The 20348-nt window shown below is 38.6% G+C and overlaps 1 protein-coding gene across 1 annotated transcript; it reads left to right on the top strand.

The window, feature by feature from the left end:
* The first annotated feature begins 1383 nt into the window (after positions 1 to 1383).
* On the top strand, positions 1384 to 6053 carry LOC109206267 (heat shock 70 kDa protein, mitochondrial). The gene is made up of 6 exons (XM_019369077.1): positions 1384 to 1622; positions 3343 to 3419; positions 3508 to 3586; positions 3712 to 4278; positions 4365 to 4985; positions 5118 to 6053. Exons 1-6 carry the CDS (start codon positions 1548 to 1550, stop codon positions 5742 to 5744), a joined length of 2046 nt encoding a protein of 681 aa, XP_019224622.1. The 5' UTR covers positions 1384 to 1547; the 3' UTR covers positions 5745 to 6053.
* The last annotated feature ends 14295 nt before the right edge of the window (positions 6054 to 20348 follow it).

The following is a 20348-nucleotide window of genomic DNA, read 5'->3' as shown; positions in this document are numbered from 1 at the left end:
AAGAAAAGAAAAACTTCCTTTCCAGCCGCCCTCCCCCCCCCCCCCTCCCCTTTCTTCTTCTTCCAAACCAAAACCAGCGCCACCCCCACCATAGGGTTTACAAAATCCAAAATTGGTCTTTTAAATCCTTGAAACCTTTAGGAAGAAAATATAGGAAGAAAGAAGAGCGTCCATTTGCTGAAGAAATGGAAGGATAACATTTAGAGAATAGAGAGGAAGAGCTGAGCAAATTTCCGATATCAGGGGAAGATGTAAGAAGGGAATCCATTTTTTTTTGTGATAAGAAAACAATCCTAGAGAGGATAGGTTTTCAGGAATTAAACAAACACCAGATTTATCTATATGACACTTTTAATTCATCCTTCTTCTTTTTTAAACCCTTTTTCTTTTATCTTGGACGGGAGTAATATCGGCGAATAAAACAAAAGTAGTGAAGACGTGAGAAGGGTTTTTAATGACATCTGAACCCGGCAGTTCAAGATAAAGATGCAACACTATATTGCAACGCTATGCAACACTATGCGCTAGAATGGGAGAAAATGGAGAGAACACTTAGGTTTCAATTTCTTCTTCTTCTTTTTGCCATTTTATCCTTCATCTTCTTCTGGCCATGTTTTTACAGATTCTGGCATATTTTTTTTTAATCCAAATGTGAAATTTTTGTTGTCACAAATGCTTCTCAAAAGAAAAATAATTTGCTACTGTGTGATTTGCTTCTCTTGGCAAAAAATCTGATATTGAGAGGAGGAGGTGTGAAAATTGGAGGAAAAAGGTGTGAAAATTAGGTGGGGTCCATATTATTTTAGGAAAAGAAAAAGAAAAAACCTACTTTTAGATAGGCAACTCGCGTCTCGGAGAGTGTATTTCACGCAATGAAGGCTGATATGACTGGGTGTTTAGTTGATCTTGTTTTGTAAATAAATAAAGTATCTAGCTGAAAATGACCTCAGTTGAGGTGTTCAATTGATCAGGACAACTTGTAGGGGCCTTTATTTTATAAAAATTAAGGTTCTGATACAGGTTTGGTTTGAGCCGCCCTATGCAAAGTAATTGGTGCCACGTTTGAGCGATTGTCAATATGTTTTATCTTCATATTAAATAGAAGAAATTAAGAACGTAACGCAGTTATGTTTTATTTTCTAAAATTTGACATGTGAAAATAAAGATCTCTTGAGAATTTTATCACAAAAATAAAAAATATAGTAATGCTGTACATATTTTACTTGGGTATTTATCTACAAAAAAAAAAAAAATAGTAATGTGGCACAAAACTAATTGACTAGAGAATTATCAGGGAAGGAAATTATTCAAAAAAAATTATGGACGAAACAAAAAAAGAAAAAGAAGAAAAAGAAGAAAAAGAAGAGTATAGAAGGCGACATCACATACCTCTAGATCTTTCTCACACAGTCGTCGTTTAATTGTACACCGCCACGCCACCTATATTTCCCTTTCCCGAAGCCACTACTGGAATAATCTCTAAAACCCTAAACCCTAGCCTCCATTAACAGAAGCTGCAAGCTCGTCGTTCCTTACTGTTTTCTCCGATGGCAGCCGCCGTATTGCTCAGATCTCTTCGTCGCCGTGACATTGCTACTTCTTCTCTTTCTGCTTATAAAGCTGTATGTGAAGTCTCCCTCTTTCTTATCCTTCAATCATTTTCACAACTGTTGTCTGCTAATCTTTAATCTTCTCAGTATTTTGTGATTTTAGATCAGATTGTGGTGTTAGTGAAAATATTCCGTCATAGAATTTCCCCTTGTAGTTAGAAAAAAGAGAAATGTGTATTTTTAGCTGATTTCAAAAATAATAGCCGATTAAATGTATATTTTTTGTATATATGTGTATTATATACATATAATATAAATATTATATATTTGCCCCAAAAAATAGAGGTGTGGAATTCTAATGTTATATTCTGAATTTATCACTTAGGTGCTGCTCGTCTTTTGGTTTTTATATTTTCGTAGGGATTTGCATCAAATGTAGAACCAGAAGTGTGTGTTGATTTTTGGTCAGTGCTTTTTTTTGACAGTAATTGTGAGTTTGTATAAGTGTTAAGTCTAGAAAACTTCTAGTTATAGGGTGTGTTTGGTATGAAAGAAGTCATTTTCCTAGAAAATATTTTTTGGTATTTGGTTGGTGAGTGGAAAATATTTTTTTACAGAAAAAACAAATTAGAGTGTTTTGATGAAACTTTTGAGTACTAGAGATTGGTAATAATGTGCAAGTGTTGAAACAAGTAATATGAAGCCAAAAGTTAAGATTCAACAACAACAACCCAGTGTAATCCCATAAGTGGGGTCAGGGGAGTACCCTGGAAGCGCTGAAAGACTGTTTCCAATAGACCCTCGGCTAAAGAAGATGGAAGAAGTCTTTGGAAGAAGTCTTTCGACAGGCTCCACCAGTTAAGATAGTTGCAAGTAAAATGACTTCCGACCGTAAGTGATGGAGCACATTTTCCTCCTTTTGATGGAAAAGGTTTTCCATGGTAAAATGACATGTGTCATACCAGACACCAGAAAATGACTTTCTCATGGAAAATATTTTCCTGGAAGTCCTTTCCCTAGTAGTAAACACACTTAAAGAACTCATATTTACTGTAGAAGAAAAATGATATATCATTGGGATGAAATGGCCCTGGTTGCTGGATCAAATAGTTTTTGGAGAACTCAAAATTCAAAGAAAAATGATATAACATTGGGATGAAATGGCCCTTATTGCTCTATTCAAATAGTTGATATCAACTAGTTTGAATTGAGGGATAGATAGTGGAATATATTCCTGAGAGGGAGGAAGAGGGGCTTGCCTTTGTGATCGGGATCGTGTGTCATGGTGGGAGACTATTTACTCTAAGTAGCATGGTGAGGGCCATCGGGTGCAAACAATTTCTGAGGGCCATCGGACTGGGTAAAACCTGAATTAATCGTGGTGCACTTGCGGGAAACTCCTTGCCGAGCGCCTGTGCACCCCCGGGATTAGTCGGGTCTCTTAGAGACTCGGACACCCGGTGCAAATCAAAAAAAAAAAATAACTCCTAATGCATTTTCTTAGAGTGGGGAGAAGTCTATCATTTTGTTTGTTAAGATAAATGTGGAGTGATATTCTCTTTAGTTCATCTGGTGATATGCATCCATCTGTCGCAAGAATGACTTTGTGGATGCTGTCTATCCTGGTTCTTTCACTGGTTGACATTCATAGGTATTCTTTGTTTGCAATTAGCGGATTCTCGTATGAGAACTTTGCTGTGTGTAATTTTAAATAAAATTAAAAATCAAGATGAGAACTTTTTTGTTGAAAAATGAATTTTGCTTATGTGGGTGCTACGTATGGCTTCTGCAGCTTGCTTCAAACACTAAGCCGTCATGGTGTCCAACACTTGGTGGTGCTAAATGTGCTGGTCTAGCCAGACCATTTTGGTAACTGCCTTATGTCTCATCTCTTTCACCTTTCTGTATGATTAGAATATGTACTTGTCTACTGGAACTCATCTTTCATATGGTGCAGCTCTAGACCTGCTGGAAATGAGATTATTGGGATTGACTTGGGTACAACAAACTCCTGCGTTGCAGTGATGGAGGGCAAGGTAAGAGTCTGGTTCATTAGGAATGGGTTAAACATGTTCCTTTTTGGTATCACTGTTTAAGTTCTCCTTAGACTGAGTTGGTTTTGGTGAATTTAAGACATGGTTTGATGCTTTTATTCATGCAGAACCCTAAAGTGATTGAGAATGCTGAAGGATCTAGGACCACTCCGTCAGTAGTTGCGTTTAACCAAAAGGGGGAATTGCTTGTCGGTACTCCAGCCAAACGTCAGGCAGTCACCAATCCTACAAATACCGTATTTGGGACCAAGCGTCTAATTGGCAGGCGGTTTGATGATCCCCAGACACAGAAGGAAATGAAGATGGTTCCTTACAAAATAGTGAGAGCTCCCAATGGAGATGCTTGGGTTGAAGCCAATGGACAGCAGTATTCCGCAAGTCAGATTGGAGCGTTTATTTTAACAAAGATGAAGGAAACTGCAGAGGCCTATCTGGGGAAGTCTATTAATAAAGCTGTGATCACTGTTCCAGCTTATTTCAATGATGCCCAGAGGCAGGCAACCAAGGATGCGGGGCGAATTGCAGGCCTTGATGTGCAAAGGATTATTAATGAGCCTACTGCTGCGGCACTTTCTTATGGTATGAACAACAAAGAAGGTCTTGTTGCAGTCTTTGATCTTGGTGGTGGTACCTTTGATGTTTCTATATTGGAAATATCAAATGGCGTTTTTGAGGTAATTGAAGCTTTTTGTGATCTATGATGTTGTTCATCTTGTTTTTTTTTTTAATTCTGACCATCCTCTAACTATCTACCACTCAGGTCAAAGCAACAAATGGGGACACCTTTTTGGGAGGAGAAGATTTTGACAACGCGTTGTTGGAATTTTTGGTGAATGAGTATAGAAGGACAGATGGAATTGACCTGTCAAAAGACAGGCTTGCCCTGCAAAGACTCCGAGAGGCAGCTGAGAAAGCTAAGATAGAGCTATCATCAACCACACAGACTGAAATTAATTTACCTTTCATCACAGCAGATGCATCAGGAGCCAAACATCTTAATATAACGTTAACAAGATCCAAATTTGAGTCGTTGGTGTCCAACTTAATAGAGAGGACAAGGGATCCTTGCAAGAACTGTTTGAAGGATGCAGGAATATCGACAAAAGAGGTGGATGAGGTCCTCCTTGTTGGTGGTATGACTCGTGTCCCTAAGGTGCAGGATGTGGTCTCTGAGATCTTCGGCAAGAGCCCATGCAAAGGTGTAAATCCAGACGAAGCAGTTGCCATGGGAGCTGCAATTCAAGGTGGCATTCTCCGTGGTGATGTGAAAGAGTTGCTGCTTCTGGATGTCACTCCATTGTCTCTAGGTATTGAGACTTTGGGAGGTATCTTTACCAGGCTGATCAACAGGAATACCACCATACCTACAAAGAAAAGCCAGGTAAGTTATGTTCTGACATAGTGTCATATTTATCTTTGCAATTGCTTATATTCTCAATATTATGTGCGCAGGGATTTGTTTCTCTTTTGTCATGGCTTCTAAGTTTTGCTCCCTCTCCTCTTGTTATTCCAGGTGTTCTCTACTGCTGCTGATAACCAAACCCAGGTTGGCATTAAAGTCTTGCAAGGTGAGCGAGAGATGGCATCTGATAACAAGATGCTGGGAGAATTTGAACTTGTTGGTATTCCTCCTGCACCAAGGGGTATGCCTCAGATAGAAGTCACATTTGACATAGATGCAAATGGACTTGTCACGGTCTCTGCAAAGGACAAGGCCACTGGCAAAGAACAGCAGATTACTATTCGGTCGTCTGGTGGACTATCAGAAGATGAGATAGACAAGATGGTCAAGGAAGCTGAGATGCATGCCCAGAGGGATCAGGAGCGGAAGGCACTGATTGATATCAGGAACAGTGCAGACACTACCATATACAGTATTGAAAAGAGCTTGAGTGAATACAGGGACAAGGTCCCCAAGGAGGTTGCCACGGAAATCGAAAAAGCTGTTTCCGACTTGAGAACAGCAATGGGAGGTGATAACATTGATGATATCAAATCAAAGCTTGATGTAGCAAACAAGGCTGCTTCTAAGATTGGACAGCATATGGCTGGTGGAGCTGGGGGTGCCTCTGGAGGTGGCTCTGAAGGAGGTTCTCAAGGGGGAGCCACCGAGGCCGAGTATGAGGAAGTAAAGAAGTAGATTATCTTCGGGAACATAACGTCGGAGTTGCTCATTCTGTTGTCGAAATGAAATTTTTTTCTTTGTCAACCTCTTATTCTCGGTATAACTAGGAAGTTAGTGTGAACTGCTTGCTTATGAAATTTTTTGTTCTCCAAGTAGAGGGGTGAGACCAACCTCATTATGATTAGGCAATAGTAGGATTATCACGGTCGCATCTCAGGTTAAGGTGAACCTTGCCTTTTGTTGCCAAAATAAATTACTTCATGAGATATAGAGTAGAGTGTATGGTTATATTCCCCTTGCCTTCTAAGTTTCTGTTCTTTGGCATGTTTTTCTGGGCGATCTTCGGTGTGGTGGAGCTCATAGTGTGACAATAGTTTAGGTCTTGCGTGCTGGCGCATCATTTCGGTGGTGGTTTTGTCTTATTAAAGTGGAATATGTTATGTAGGCGTTTTTGGGCATAAGCATTATATGAAAAGTAAGTCTTAAATTTGGGACGGATTGAGTACCTATTGTATGTTATGAAATATTATAACTATATTAGTGGATCTTTATAACTCCTAAAAAAAATTACTCCTACTATTCTTTTTCATTGCGTAGATAATTTTCGCTACTTCTCACCATTATAGTTTTAACTCCCACACCTCCATAACCTTTCCATGATCTTCCTTCATGATCTCAAATGTTTAATGTCATGTTTATGCCATTCTTTTGTATACCTCTATGTAATCCTATAAATAGTGGGTTTTGGCACCACATTGTACATACTTGACACACTTAAAATAAATAAGAAGCTCTCATCTCTTGCTCTCTATATTCTTGTCTATTTTCTTTTTTTATTACTTTGAGCTAAGTTTCGTAACACGTTATCAGCACGAATCTCTAAACAATTGAGATAAGCAAACATAGAATCAATTACGTTGATGATGGAAGCTCGAGTATTTCATATGTGAATCAATTTGCTTCAATTGTCCAGGGAGTTTTTTTTTTTCATTTTCCCTATAAATTCTCAATTTAGTATTTGGGATTTAACTTTTGGTATTGTTCATATTACACAGAAGTACAATATTATTTGTGCAGGAAACTGAGTTGGTTGAATCAAGAAGAACCATATGTAAGCTTACACTTTACTGGTTTTCATTTGTTGAACTTGAAAATTTTCCAAAGCTTTCAAGGGCGCTGCAACATCCCTTGCAAAGTGATCCGAAAAACTTAATTCTCTTATCTAAATATTTTTTTTTTGTCTATAAAATATGTGAGGTAAGTTTCTTTCACTTAATTGCTTAGCCTGACAAGTATATACCAATTGGCCCGCTTTGGAACTGTTATCATCATTCATTTATAATATTCTCAATTACATTTCTTAGCATAATTGATTTTTAATAATAGCTAAGTTTCTCATATATAAGCTTTCGAAACAAAACTTGCTTAAGTTGAACTATAGCAGAGTTTCATGATATGTTCCAATATTACTTTATTCCTTTTTTTTGTTTGCTAACTCTTTGTGCATGTGTTTAAAGTTATGCATTTTTATGTGAAATCTGCTTTAAATTTTATTTGTGATTATAATCACTTCTTTCTAACCATACAAAGCAGAACGATCACTTCTCATATATAAAGCATAATCCAACCATAATATTTGGTTGATGTCTTAATGGTTCTAAATTATCAAACAGAAAGTGGCCACACCTACCAGATTAATATGTTTAAAAATAAAATATAATTGTTAATTTTTTTCTCTTTTTACATGGATCTCTGCCCAATAAAATTTTATGTATTGCCTACATGTTTTGTTTTTAATCTTTCACCAAGCATACATTCAAAGGAATTTATTGATATAGTAGTTAGTTCTATTAGTCCATAAAAGATATTGCTAATATTGAGCTTAATATTGAGACATGTTAACCAGTAAGAATTAAGTCCAATTACCAAGTATTTTGTCACTTTTAGTTTGATGTAAAATTTCGTTGTGATGGTTAGTGTTTATTGAAATTTACTTTTAAAACAGTTAGAAAATTTTCTTACCGGTTCTAATATTGAAGATTACTTGTCTTCCTGGCTTCAATGCAATATCTGTTACATACTTTCTTATTTTGACATATATATATCTCTTTTAATTATATTATTCATCTAGATTAATGTTTTCACTGCTTGTGATGAAAAATAGAAAAAATTAAAATTTTTCAATCACGGGCCACGAATGAAAATAACATTTGATTTTGATAAGTTTACCTATAGTATATTAGTACACGAGTATGTATTGGATCAAAGTTTCATTGATAATATTCCTTATCATTTTTAATTCACTTATTTATTATGATAGTGTTTACTATGTTGAACTTACTAAAGTTGAATTTATGGCTATGTAAAATTATGTTCCATTCCCTGAAGTGAACGAGACAATTCGTGATAAATGTTATATAAAGATAAGACAGTTGGTTCAAGTCCCAGCGCACCATGAGGGTGACATCATGTTTGGGTCCTGGTGAACCATGATTATTAGAGTTGGGTTTGAGTCCCACCATATTTTGGCCTAACATACCATTATGAGGGAAAGACATTTGGTTTGGATCCTAATGCACCATATTGATGATATAATAATGTAAAGAAAATATATTTTTCATGAAAAAGGCATGACACTTGTCCCACTTGATTTGCTCCATTCTTAAAGTGAATGTGATAGCGATGTATAATAAGTCTAAATGAAGACAAGTGGTTAACCAATGAACGTGGGCGTGCCAAAGACCAAATAATAATAGTCATCATTATGGTAATTGTCAAAAGGAGAACAATAAGGGTTCTCAAAATATTACTTCAAAATGTGAAGGTGACGTTTGCCATCAATGTGGTATGAAAATAATAAAGCACGCCCATATGATTATAGTCCACTTGAAGAGAATGTGACTTGTGATAAACATTGTAAATACAGACTCATTCCTAAAAGTGAATGTGAAAATATATATGTGATAAAAATTGTGCATAAGAATGTTCTTATGCATAGTTAAATAAATACTACACTCACCTCTGCTGGGAGGTTTGAGAAAAATAAAGATAATGAATATTACAATGTGGTTACATGAATATGTCATTGGTCGCGTATACGTGGTATGCCAAAACATATTTTGCCATGCCTTATAACAAGTTACTAAAGGCAAAATTAAAGCAAGAAATGATTTTGCTTATAATAATTTTGACCATGACAATCTATGAATGGTGTGACAAAAGATCTTGTAGTACAAAATCAAGAGTTCCGAAAGAATTAATATATTTCTACCCAGATGAATGAAATTGTACATGACATTGATATTGTAGTAAGTCTCAAAAGAAATTTTTTGAGTTTCAAATGTATTAGCCAAAGTGGTTGGAATATTGAGACCATAAATTAAAGGAAAATTGAATATCTTCTATATTACTATAATCATACCAGGTAAATATGAAAAGTTACCCGCCTTTTCTTCTATTTGTACGACACATGTATAAGCATGATGATGGAATCACATGCCACAAGTAAACAAGAGGTTTACAAAAACAAATATCAGTTGGCATTACCGGTTGGCCATCCCGGTTCAGTTATGATGTGAAAAATGATTGAGAATTCACATTGGCATATATTGAAGAATTAAGAGATTCTTCGAGAACTCTCATGTACGACTTGTTCTCATGATAAATTGATTACTATACCAGCTAGGTTTTGGGATTGTATTCCCTAATTTTTGAAACGTATAAAAGGTGATATATATATATATATATATATATATATATATATATATATATATATATCCAGTCACCTGCCATGTGGACCGTTTACTATTATATAATTTTAATAGATGCATCTATTTTATGGTCACATGTGCGTTTGTTATCAACTTGCAGTTTGGCTTTTGCAAGGTTGATTGCTCAAATTATTAGAGCACAGTTCCAGAATAAAAATTATGATAATTTATCTTGATAATTCTGGTTTAAATACAAGTTGGTTTAGCAGAAACTGTATGCCTCCAATTAAGCTAAACCATTGGTTATGAGAATAAAACTCCCAAATAAAAATTTGGTATGAGGTATATTATTTAATATACAACTGCACTTGTACGCATCTGGCCAACAAGTTATGATAAATTCTCCCTATCACAATTGGTTCAGGGTCAGGAACCAAATAATTTCCATCTAGAGATATGGATGTGCTATACGATTTAATTTTTCCACCACAATGCACAAAGATGGGTCCCCAAAGAATGTTGGGAATATATGTTGGTGATCCCAACATTAGGGAGAGAAAATGGTTAGCGGAAAAAGTAATACATGGAATGAATTATTAGGAGTACACCTAGATCCTCGTGCAAGAAAATGTGAACTTGAAGTTCAAGTGATAATTCATTTGCAAAATAATGCCAGGCACATTTGTTGACCCAAAGCTAAATGTCATATTTCGGCTGCTAATGCTCCAAATGGAATAAAGTTCATGATAGACAGACTCTATGGCACGCATCAAGCGTAATAGACTAATCGGTTCCATAGATAAAACTCCTTGAAGAAGGAGAGGAGCAAATGATAAATATGGTCATACTAAGGAGGCAAGGGCTCTATAAGAGCACCACGACATAACATTTTATAAGACCTCATGTGAGAGGCTCAGGTACTTGAAACTATTGAGATCTCGATAAGTTATGTGTTTATTGGGTGGAGATGGAACCGATATAAAATGATCGTCGACAATAATGTTGATATAATGTAGCGTTCAATATTATTATTATTGACGAGGATCTTGAGCTCAAATCTGTCATGGAATTTGAACAGATAAATGATTGGCCAAATGAAAAATACGCAATGAAAATTGACTTCACCTAAAAAATGTGAAGTTGGACGGATAGTCCCAACACCTGAAAGTGGAATGAAAAATCAAGTCGATAGACATAAAGACGACTTGTAGCACAAGATTTTTCATAAATATTCCGGCATTAGTTATATGGAGATATGTTCTCCTATGGTGGATGAAATCCTTTTCAGGTTTTAATTTGACAATACATAAAAAAACTTAATATGCGTATAATGAAAATCCTTGAAGGATTTAAATTGTTAAAGTTTCAGCAAATTCTTATGTGGATTAGAGTAATCTTGGTGTACATGATTTATTTTTGTGTCTAGTACAATTGGTGCACTAGTGTATCTTGCTAGAACCAAAAGTATAACAATATTCTAGCGAGATATAGTTTTACTCCTATGTGTATTGAAATACGATTAGTGTAATATTGCAAAAGGAATCTATGATATAGATTTGTTTATTCTAACAGATATTGTCAAGGTTTTGTTGGTTATGCAAATGGAGGCATTTTCTGAAGTTCATTCTGTATGTGAGGTTACTGCCATATTATTACTTCAGAAGGCAGTTAATTGTTGATACTTATCCAAGTCGTGTCTATAACTCCTAAAGAAGTTACTTGATGTTGTGCTTAAAGTATATATATTTGTATGGATATCACCTCATATCTTGATTTTGTTTCGTGGATTTAGGATGTAAAATGTGTTAATTTGATGTGTTTTCATGTGTAGGAATGATCCGGGAGCAATCGGGGGCGGAATGTGCGAAACTAGAGCCAAAACGGATGAAAACAGGGAAGGGGCATATTTCACCACCACAGGTGGCGCCCAGCCCTACCTGTGGCGCCAGAAATAGAATAAAAAACATTTCGGCACCGTGGAGGGCGCCTGGCGCTAGCCAGGGCGCCAGTAACGTGAAATTTCTCCAATTTCCCCCGGAACACGGTTATTTCGGCCCTAGACCTACCCAACACGTATAAAAGCAAGACTAAACTTATTGTGAGGGGGAGACGCCACTTTTGAGGAGAATACACACGAGAAACATCGGGGAGCAAGAACATCTCAGTTTTCTTCATCTTTTTCTAGTATTTTCAATTATTCAACACTTATGAAATTGTTTGCTAGTGTCATAAGTGGCTAAAAACCCATTTTTCTGGGGTTGTGATTTAGCCATGAATATTGTTATTTAACGTTGACTTAACCTTGATTGTAATTTACTAATATATGCTTGTTTCTTCAATTGTGTAATTAATTGCTTAATTGTCTGGCCAGGAGTTAGGTTCCTTTTACTATCTATGTTATGCTTGGGAAAGTCGTGTTTAGATTAGAGAAGAATTGAAGAGAGCATGATCTTAACCCTTAGGGGGGCAGATTTGTGGTTAGGATAGAAATATACCTAGTCACCGTGCTTAATTAAATATCGTAGTCTTAATGCGTTCTTAATAGATTGATTTCATAGGAATATAGGCGTTAATCTATTTTGAATAGGTGAGTAGCACTTCGGGAGAAGGCTATGAGGGCAATTATCGATTACTTAGCAACCATGAGTGAATTGTATGAGAGGAAGAGTTAACTAGAACACAACAAGATTGGCGAATCGATCACAACCCTGGAATATTTGTCTCTATTGAATACGTAACAATTATTTACTGCTTGATAATTTAGTTATAAATTAGAATTATAGTTTAGTATAATCAAATTCTTGAACTTGATTGTGGCTTGACTGAATAACGATCTTGGTGATTTTAATGGGTAGTTGATACAAGTCTTTGTGGGTTCGACACTTGACTTATCATTTTATTACTTGTACGATCACGTATACTTGCGAGTGCGTTTGGGAGCAACAAGTTTTTGGCGCCGTTGCCGGGGACTTGAATATTAACTACTTTCTAGTTTTTGATTTAATTGTTTATTTCGTCAAGTCTAATGTTACTTGATTGTTGCTCGGATCTCAGGAACTTTGATTGAATGCGAAGGGTCAGAAGCCAGGACCGACTTCAAGGCTTTGACCCTGAACCTGAGAGAACATTTCACAGGAGGTTGAGGGAAGCAAGGGAAACGAATAATATTCAGGCACTTGTTCAATTTCCTGGGAACATGGCAAAGGAGCAACACATGGTTGTTCAGGAGGTGGCGATGCCCAGCATTGCCAATGTCACCTCTAGCATTGTGAAGCCTAGAATCACTGGGCACTTTGAGCTGAAACAAAGCATGATCCAGCTACTTCATGCGAATGGGCAGTTTATGGGTCTTCCACACGAGGATCCACAACAACATATCCTGAATTTCTTGGAGATTAGTGATACTTATATCACTAAAGGAGTCACTCCAGACTATGTGAGGCTTACACTTTTTCCATTCTCACTGTTGGGCGAAGCAAAGCGATGGCTGAAGGCAGAACCGGCTAATTCTATTACCTCATGGAATGATTTGGCAAGGAAATTTCTGGCAAGGTTCTTCCCTTCAGGCAAAACTGCAAAGATCAGAAGTGAGATAGTTGCCTTCAAACAGAAAGTGGGAGAGTCTTTGTACTCAGCTTGGGAGAGGTTCAAGGGGCTAATTAGAGACTGTCCTCATCACAATCAGACAAGAGAAGTATTAGCTCACACTTTGATAGAAGGTCTACATCCTGAAACAAAGATTGTGGTAGATGCTGCAGATGGAGGTAAAGTATTGGAGAAAAGCTTTGACGAGATATATGCATTATTGAACAAATTTTCCAAAAGCAATCCGGATTGGCAAGGAGAGATGGGCAGACACACAGTGCAAAAGTCTATAGGAGTTTTTGAGTTAGATGTCGTCTCAGCATTATCAGCGCAGATTTCTACACTGACCAACCAAGTCAATATCTGACCTTGATTATCAACAAGCAACAAGCACAACCAGTACAACAGGTTCAAGTATTTTGTGAAATATGTGGAGAGGGTCACACGAGCGACTTATGCCTTGCTAATCCAGAGTTTGTCTGCTTTGTAGGAATGCAAATAGGGGCCAAACAAACCAATATGGGAACACTTACAATCCCAACTGGAGGAACCACCCAAACTTCTCTTGGGGTGGAAACCAAGGTACTCAGAATCAATATAGGCCTCAAGCACCTCAACAACAATATAGACCACCTCAGGTTGAACAATAAGCGAGTCCAACAAGTAACCTTGAAGACATGTTGAAAAAAGTGATGGCTGAACAGCAAGCCCTCGCTCAGAAATTTATGGCTGAGCAGCAAGCCCAAGCCTCAATAAATAGAAATTTGGAGCGCCAATTAGGACAACTTGCCAGTGCTCAAAACACTAGACCAGCTGGAGCTCTTCCAAGTGACTGAAGCTAATCCTAAGGCATCTTTTAAGGCATCTTTTAATGCCGTGTTGTTGAGGAATGGGAGACAATTAGAAGAAGTTCAGTCTAAAAAGAGGAAACATGTGACTTTTAATGAGAGGCCAGCCACGATAGAATCAACATCAGAAAAATCTAAGGAGTCAGAAAAGCCAGCTGGACAGGCGGTAGCTGAGCAACCCCCACCATTGGTTGCAAGGCCACCACCTCCGTTCCCTCAAAGATTATAGAAAGTAAATGATAACGCTGCATATAAAAAGTTTCTTGATATTTTGAAGCAGGTGCAAATTAATATTCCATTGGTTGACATCTTACAAGAAGTACCCAAATATGCAAAGTACATCAAGGACATAGTGGCAAATAAAAGGAGGCTGACCAAGTTCGAAACTGTGGCACTCACTGAGGAGTGCAGTTCAAGAATTCAAGGCAATTTACCTCAGAAATTGTAGGATCCAGGTAGTTTCATTATCCAAATCTCGATTGGTAAACATGTTGTTGGGCGATCTTTATGTGATCTTGGAGCGATCATCAATTTGATGCCGCTATCTATGTTCAGACAGTTGGGGTTGGGTGAGCCACGCCCAATAACAGTTATCTTACAGTTGGCTGATCGCTCCAATGCTCACCTAGAAGGAGTGATTGAACATGTGTTAGTTCAAGTGGGTTCTTTCATATTCCCTGCTGATATCATTATCTTGGATTACGAGCCTGATCAGGAAGTCCCATTTATTTTGGGGCGTCCATTCTTAGCCACGGGCAGCGCTATTATCGATGTCTGCGAAGGAAGGATGACAATGAGAGTGGGTGATCGAGTGGAGGTATTCAATGTTTATAAAGCACTCAAGTTACCAGCCCACTATGAAGAGCTATCCATGATTTCTGTGGTTGAAAGTGATGCTACATCATTAGTGCCTTATATGAGCCCTATAGATCCTCTTGAACGAGCTTTGATTGGGGATGAAGAAGATAGTATAGATGAAATGATGGGAGAAATTGAGCAAGTACTTGATATGTCCTGCAATTATGTCCATGGGTTTGGAAAATTTGAGGAGTTGGACAGACAGGTCACTTTGACCCCTCCTAAGCCATCTATTGAAGAAGCCCCAAAGCTAGAACTTAAGCCTCTACCAGCGCACCTGCGTTATGCTTATTTGGGGAACTCTGAGACATTGCCCGTGATTATCTCCTCCATCTTGACTAACACTCAAGAAGAAAAATTGCTCAGAGTACTCCGCGAGCATAAAAAGGCTATCGGGTGGACTATTGCTGACATCAAGGGAATTAGTCCATCGTTTTGCATGCATAAAATCTTTTTGGAGGACGGACACCGCCACAGTGTGGAGCAGCAGAGAAGGTTAAATCCCATTATGAAAGAGGTTGTGAAAAAGGAAGTAATCAAATTGCTCGATGCAGGTATCATCTTTCCTATTTCTGACAGCAACTAGGTAAGCCCAGTTCAATGTGTGCCCAAAAAGGGAGGGATGACTGTGATTGAGAATGAGAAAAATGAGCTAATTCCTACTTGCACTGTGACGAGATGGAGAGTCTGCATTGATTATACAAGGCTCAACAAAGCAACCCGCAAGGACCACTTCCCACTTCCATTCATTGACCAAATGCTGGACAGATTAGCCGGGCATGAATATTATTGCTTCCTTGATGGTTATTCGGGATACAATCAGATTGTCATATGCCCAGAGGATCAGGAGAAGACCACTTTTACTTGTCCTTATGGTACTTTTGCCTTCAAGCAAATGTTGTTTGGTCTTTGATGCGCTGGGTTTTGTTGCTGCAGGAATTTGATGTAGAAATACGAGATCGAAAAGGGACAGAGAACCAAGTAGCTGACCATCTATCAAGGCTGGAAAATCATGACCACGTGGAGGAGGGTGGCCAAATTAAAGAAGTATTTCCTGATGAGCAACTTTTTGCTATAACCCAAGACCCTCCCCCATGGTATGGAGACTATGTGAATTATCTTGTGAGTGGAGTACTTCCTCCTGAAATTGAATCTGAAGCTAGAAAGAGGTTTCTACATGATGTGAACTTCTACTACTGGGATGAGCCATATTTGTACAAGCAATGTGCTGATAAGTTGATGAGGAGATGCATTCCAGAAAAGGAGGTGGAACTAGTGTTGTATGATTGTCACGCATCACCTTATGGGGGCCATCATGGAGGAGATAGAACAGCTGCAAAGGTACTACAATCCGGTCTCTTTTGGCCAACTTTATTCAAGGATGCCCATGCATTCGTTAAGAAGTATAACCAATGTCAGAGAGCAGGAACAATCACAAGGAGGCACGAGATGCCTTTGAATAACATCCTAGAAGTTGAGCTTTTTGATGTGTAGGGGATAGATTTTATGGGACCATTCCCATCGTCCAGAGGAAACAAATACATTTTGCTAGCAGTTGACTACATGTCAAAATGGGTGGAGGCAATTGCTTTGCCAACAAATGATGCCATGGTGGTAGCTGCTTTTGTGAAAAAGAACATATTTTCGAGATTTGGGACTCCACGTGCCGTTAATTAGTGATGAGGGGACTTATTTTTGCAATCGGTTGTTGAATAACCTGCTAACTAAATATGGAGTTCGCCACAGAGTTGCTACAACATATCATCCTCAAACAAGTGGGCAAGTTGAAGTGTCAAACACAGAAATAAAGCAGATATTAGAGAAAACGGTGAGTGTGAATAGGAAGGATTGGGCTGCAAAGTTAGATGATGCCTTATGGGCATATAGAACTGCATATAAAACGCCAATTGGGGCGTTCCCTTACAAGCTTGTTTATGGGAAGGCATGTCACTTGCCCGTTGAACTAGAACACAAGGCATACTGGGCCATTAAGAAGCTGAACATGGACCTTGAAGCCGGGGGCGAAAAGACTGTTGCAGTTGAATGAGTTAGATGAGTTCAGGCTGCACTCTTATGAAAATGCTAAGCTTTATAAAGAAAAGACAAAAAGATGGCATGACAAACATATCAAGCCGCGTCACTTCGATCCAGGACAACATGTATTATTATTCAATTCTAGGCTAAGGCTATTTCCTGGAAATCTAAAATCGAGATGGTCAGGCCCGTTTGAGGTGGTGAGAATCACTCCTTATGGTGCAATTGAGCTGCGAGCTTTAAATGGTAAAAGGAAATTTTTGGTGAATGGACATAGAGTCAAGCACTATTGGGGAGGAATGATTAATCGTGAGAAGACCAAGGTTGTACTCGCTGATGAGTAAGCGAGACTCTGCATCGTGCTGCGACGTTAAATCAGGCGCTTGTTGGGGGGGGGGGGGCAACCCTATTTTTAGTGCTTTCCTAGTTTAACTTCTTAATTTTTTTTATATTTTTTAGTTAGAGTAGATAGATTTTGCATTTTCGTTATAGGTATAGGAATTTTAGATATAATGATGTAGGACGTGTAAATTAAGTATATTAAAGGTTCGGGGGATCAGGATGTTAGACGAAAAAAAAATTCTCGAAAATAGCGGCCAGGCCAGCGCCCAGCGCTGCCTGGGGCGTTGAAGGCAGAATACTCAAATCCCCCAGCGTTGGGCATAGCGCTGAGCGCTGGGGGGTGATCCAGGTAAGTTTTTTTTTTAAAAATATTTTTTAATTTTTTTTATTTACTAACCCATACCCATTTAACCCAACCTAAATACCCATTTACACTAATACTATACCCCATCCTAATACCCATATCCATTCCTAACCCAACTTAACCATAACCCAAACCCACCCAAACACAAACCAACGAACAAACACAAAACAAAAAAACGCTCAAAAATTCTACTACTTCTGCCGCATTCCTCTTCCTCTAATTCAAAAATTTTCTCAAAGTTTTCTTTTGCCCTCCTTCTACATTCTCCAGGTAAGTTATTCTTTCTTTTCTTCTTTTTCTTCTTCCTCTTTGTATGTTTAATAAGTAGATAACAATGTATACCCCTTTTCCCAAGAGCCCTAATCCCCAATTTTTTTTCCCTATGTAGTCCTTATGAAATTTTTATGGTGGGTTGCTTGAGTTGGTCGAATTTGTGTTATTGTGTATACGAAGTAGTAAACTAGAATTCCCTCTACTTCATTAAAAATTGGGAGGGCCACCATATTCCACCATTGTTAAATTAGAATCACACACTTTATGCCCGCAAGGTGTTTGTTAAAATGCTTGAATGAAGATTTTGGTGTACCGGTGAAGTCTGAGTAACCGGGTATATTTGTGTATGAACTTGGGCTAAGTATGGGGTGTGTAGGGATGCTTTTACATGCTAGGGGGTGTGGCTTTGATGCAATACATGTTCCTACATTATCTATCTTATATAATGTATGTTGTAGAATTTTGTACAATTAACTAATTTAGTGTCGTCTAGTAGTTGTGGAAAGGTGAGTACCATATGCCTTTTGCTCACCTTAATGTGAATTCATGTAGTCATGATCAATCACCATTGTGTGGCATGGGGAAGTCTTGAGTACCCATAGCTTTGGAGTGGAACACTTGTACATGTTAGATCAAAAATTGTGAAGTATTGTACATTGTGCCTTCGGTTTTAAGTGTGGGGTCATTTCATGACTTGCACGACAACCTTAGGCATATTTCTTGACAAGTTCTCACATTCATGCTTATTTGTGTTCCAGGATACTATGGCTCGTGATGGTTCTAGCAAAGGCAAGGGCATTGGAAAGTCCTCCACCACTTCCCCAGTGACCAAAAAGCGAAAGCAGGGAGAAAGCTCTTCACGCCAATCCAAAGGAAAACAGGTTGCTGAGGCACCCCAGCAAGCTCCATTACCCCCACGGCCTCGGTTGAAGCTAGTATCTAATGAAACTATTGCATGGCACAGGGATTTCGTGCCATATGGGCGGTGTATCTCCGAGATGGGGACCAATATCAAAGCTTTGGAAAGAAACTTCCCGGATGTCCTCGGCCGATTACGAGCATAAAAAATGGACAAAATCCTAGAATGCCCTGGACACACAAATTTGAGCATGGTTAGGGAATTGTATGCTAATTGGAATTACAAATTGTCTAGGTCGCATGTACGTGGCGTGGACGTGCCATTGGATATGAGGGCGTTATGTGATTTTCTGGGGGTTGAGAATGTTGACTCGAGGAGGCTCCAAAAGTTTGTCAAGAGTCCCAGATACACCTTGATACGTCACACTCTTTGTGGCGTAGATTCCAATGCAAAGTGGATCAAGAAGCATGGCGATGTCCACCTCTTGATGGTTCGCTCTAATTTTAACAAGACTGCCAAAGTGTGGCAGAATTTTGTGCAAGCCAGACTCATGCCAGTCGAGCACAGCAGCGACTGCACTCGAGCTAGAGTGTGTGTCATATTCTTCTTGATGACTGGCAGACCCATTAATGTGGGTGAGATCATGCTCCCGCACGAGATTTGGGCGGCAAATTAAGAGGTTCTTCTTTGGCAACCTACTCACCCGATATATGCTCTCCCGGGAGGCACCAGAGTATCCTGGACATGATGAGGTGGTGGAGGCTCCGTTAGGGCTTTTGGACATCACATCTCTGTTGGAGACATTGTCAAAACTCACTCCCGCAGCATGGATTGAACGAGATGAGAACTTCAACAAGTACCTCTATTATTCTCTGAATTTACTCATGAGCAGGTATGGTATTTCAGACGAGGAGCGTATGCATTTACGCAATGACTTGTCAAGTTCGTCCAAGGAGATGTTGGGGATTGCACCTGGCAGCCCCATTCACTCATCGGAGGACGTCAACACTGTTAAGGGCTCAAACTCAAAGGAGGAGGTTGGTGATGAGGTTACGGGGCCCATGGCTTTGGTGCCCCTAAGACCGGACGATGATGTGCCCAGAGCTGCTGATGGAGGGCATGCTGCGGAGGAGGACTCCAACTGACAGGGAGTTTTTCTTTTCACCCTACTTTGTTTTACATTCTTACTTGCATCGAGGGCTATGCATAATTTAAGTGTGGGGTGGGAGGAATACTACCTGTGCTGTAGCTGTATATTTTGTATCAACTTGTTTTAATTTGTTTCTTTTAGTAGTTTCATTTTTAGTCTAGTGTAGTTTAGTTGCTTTAAACCAAAAGAAAAAAAGAGTATAAGAATACAAAAGACAAAAAAAAAATTTGAAAAAGCTCGGACTTTTCCCGACGATGGATCTTTTGGACAATTTTCTTGAGGGATAAAGTCCGATTAAAAACACCAAAAAGATTTTGTTTTTTGTTTTTTTTAGAATAGCTAGGTAGTATTCCTTGGTTTTTCTTTGGGCACCGGTTCTTTTCCAAGGATTTAGCTCGAACCGGGTACTTTATTTTTTTTAGGAGTAGCTTAGGAAGAAACTGAGTCGCTCTGAGATACTCATTGACATGGTTGATGCTGGCACATTAGGCTATGACATACATTCTATCTTTCTATGTATTTGCTTTGAATTGTAAAGCCTAAGTAAAGTAAATAGCCTATTTTGTGACGCTCTCTGTTAGAAACTAAGCGTCCAC

Source organism: Nicotiana attenuata, unplaced genomic scaffold, assembly GCF_001879085.1.
Source record: "Nicotiana attenuata strain UT unplaced genomic scaffold, NIATTr2, whole genome shotgun sequence".
Classification (NCBI taxonomy): Eukaryota; Viridiplantae; Streptophyta; class Magnoliopsida; order Solanales; family Solanaceae; genus Nicotiana; species Nicotiana attenuata.
The sequence above is the reverse complement of the archived record's forward strand: the minus strand, read 5'-3'. Positions and strand labels throughout refer to the sequence as shown.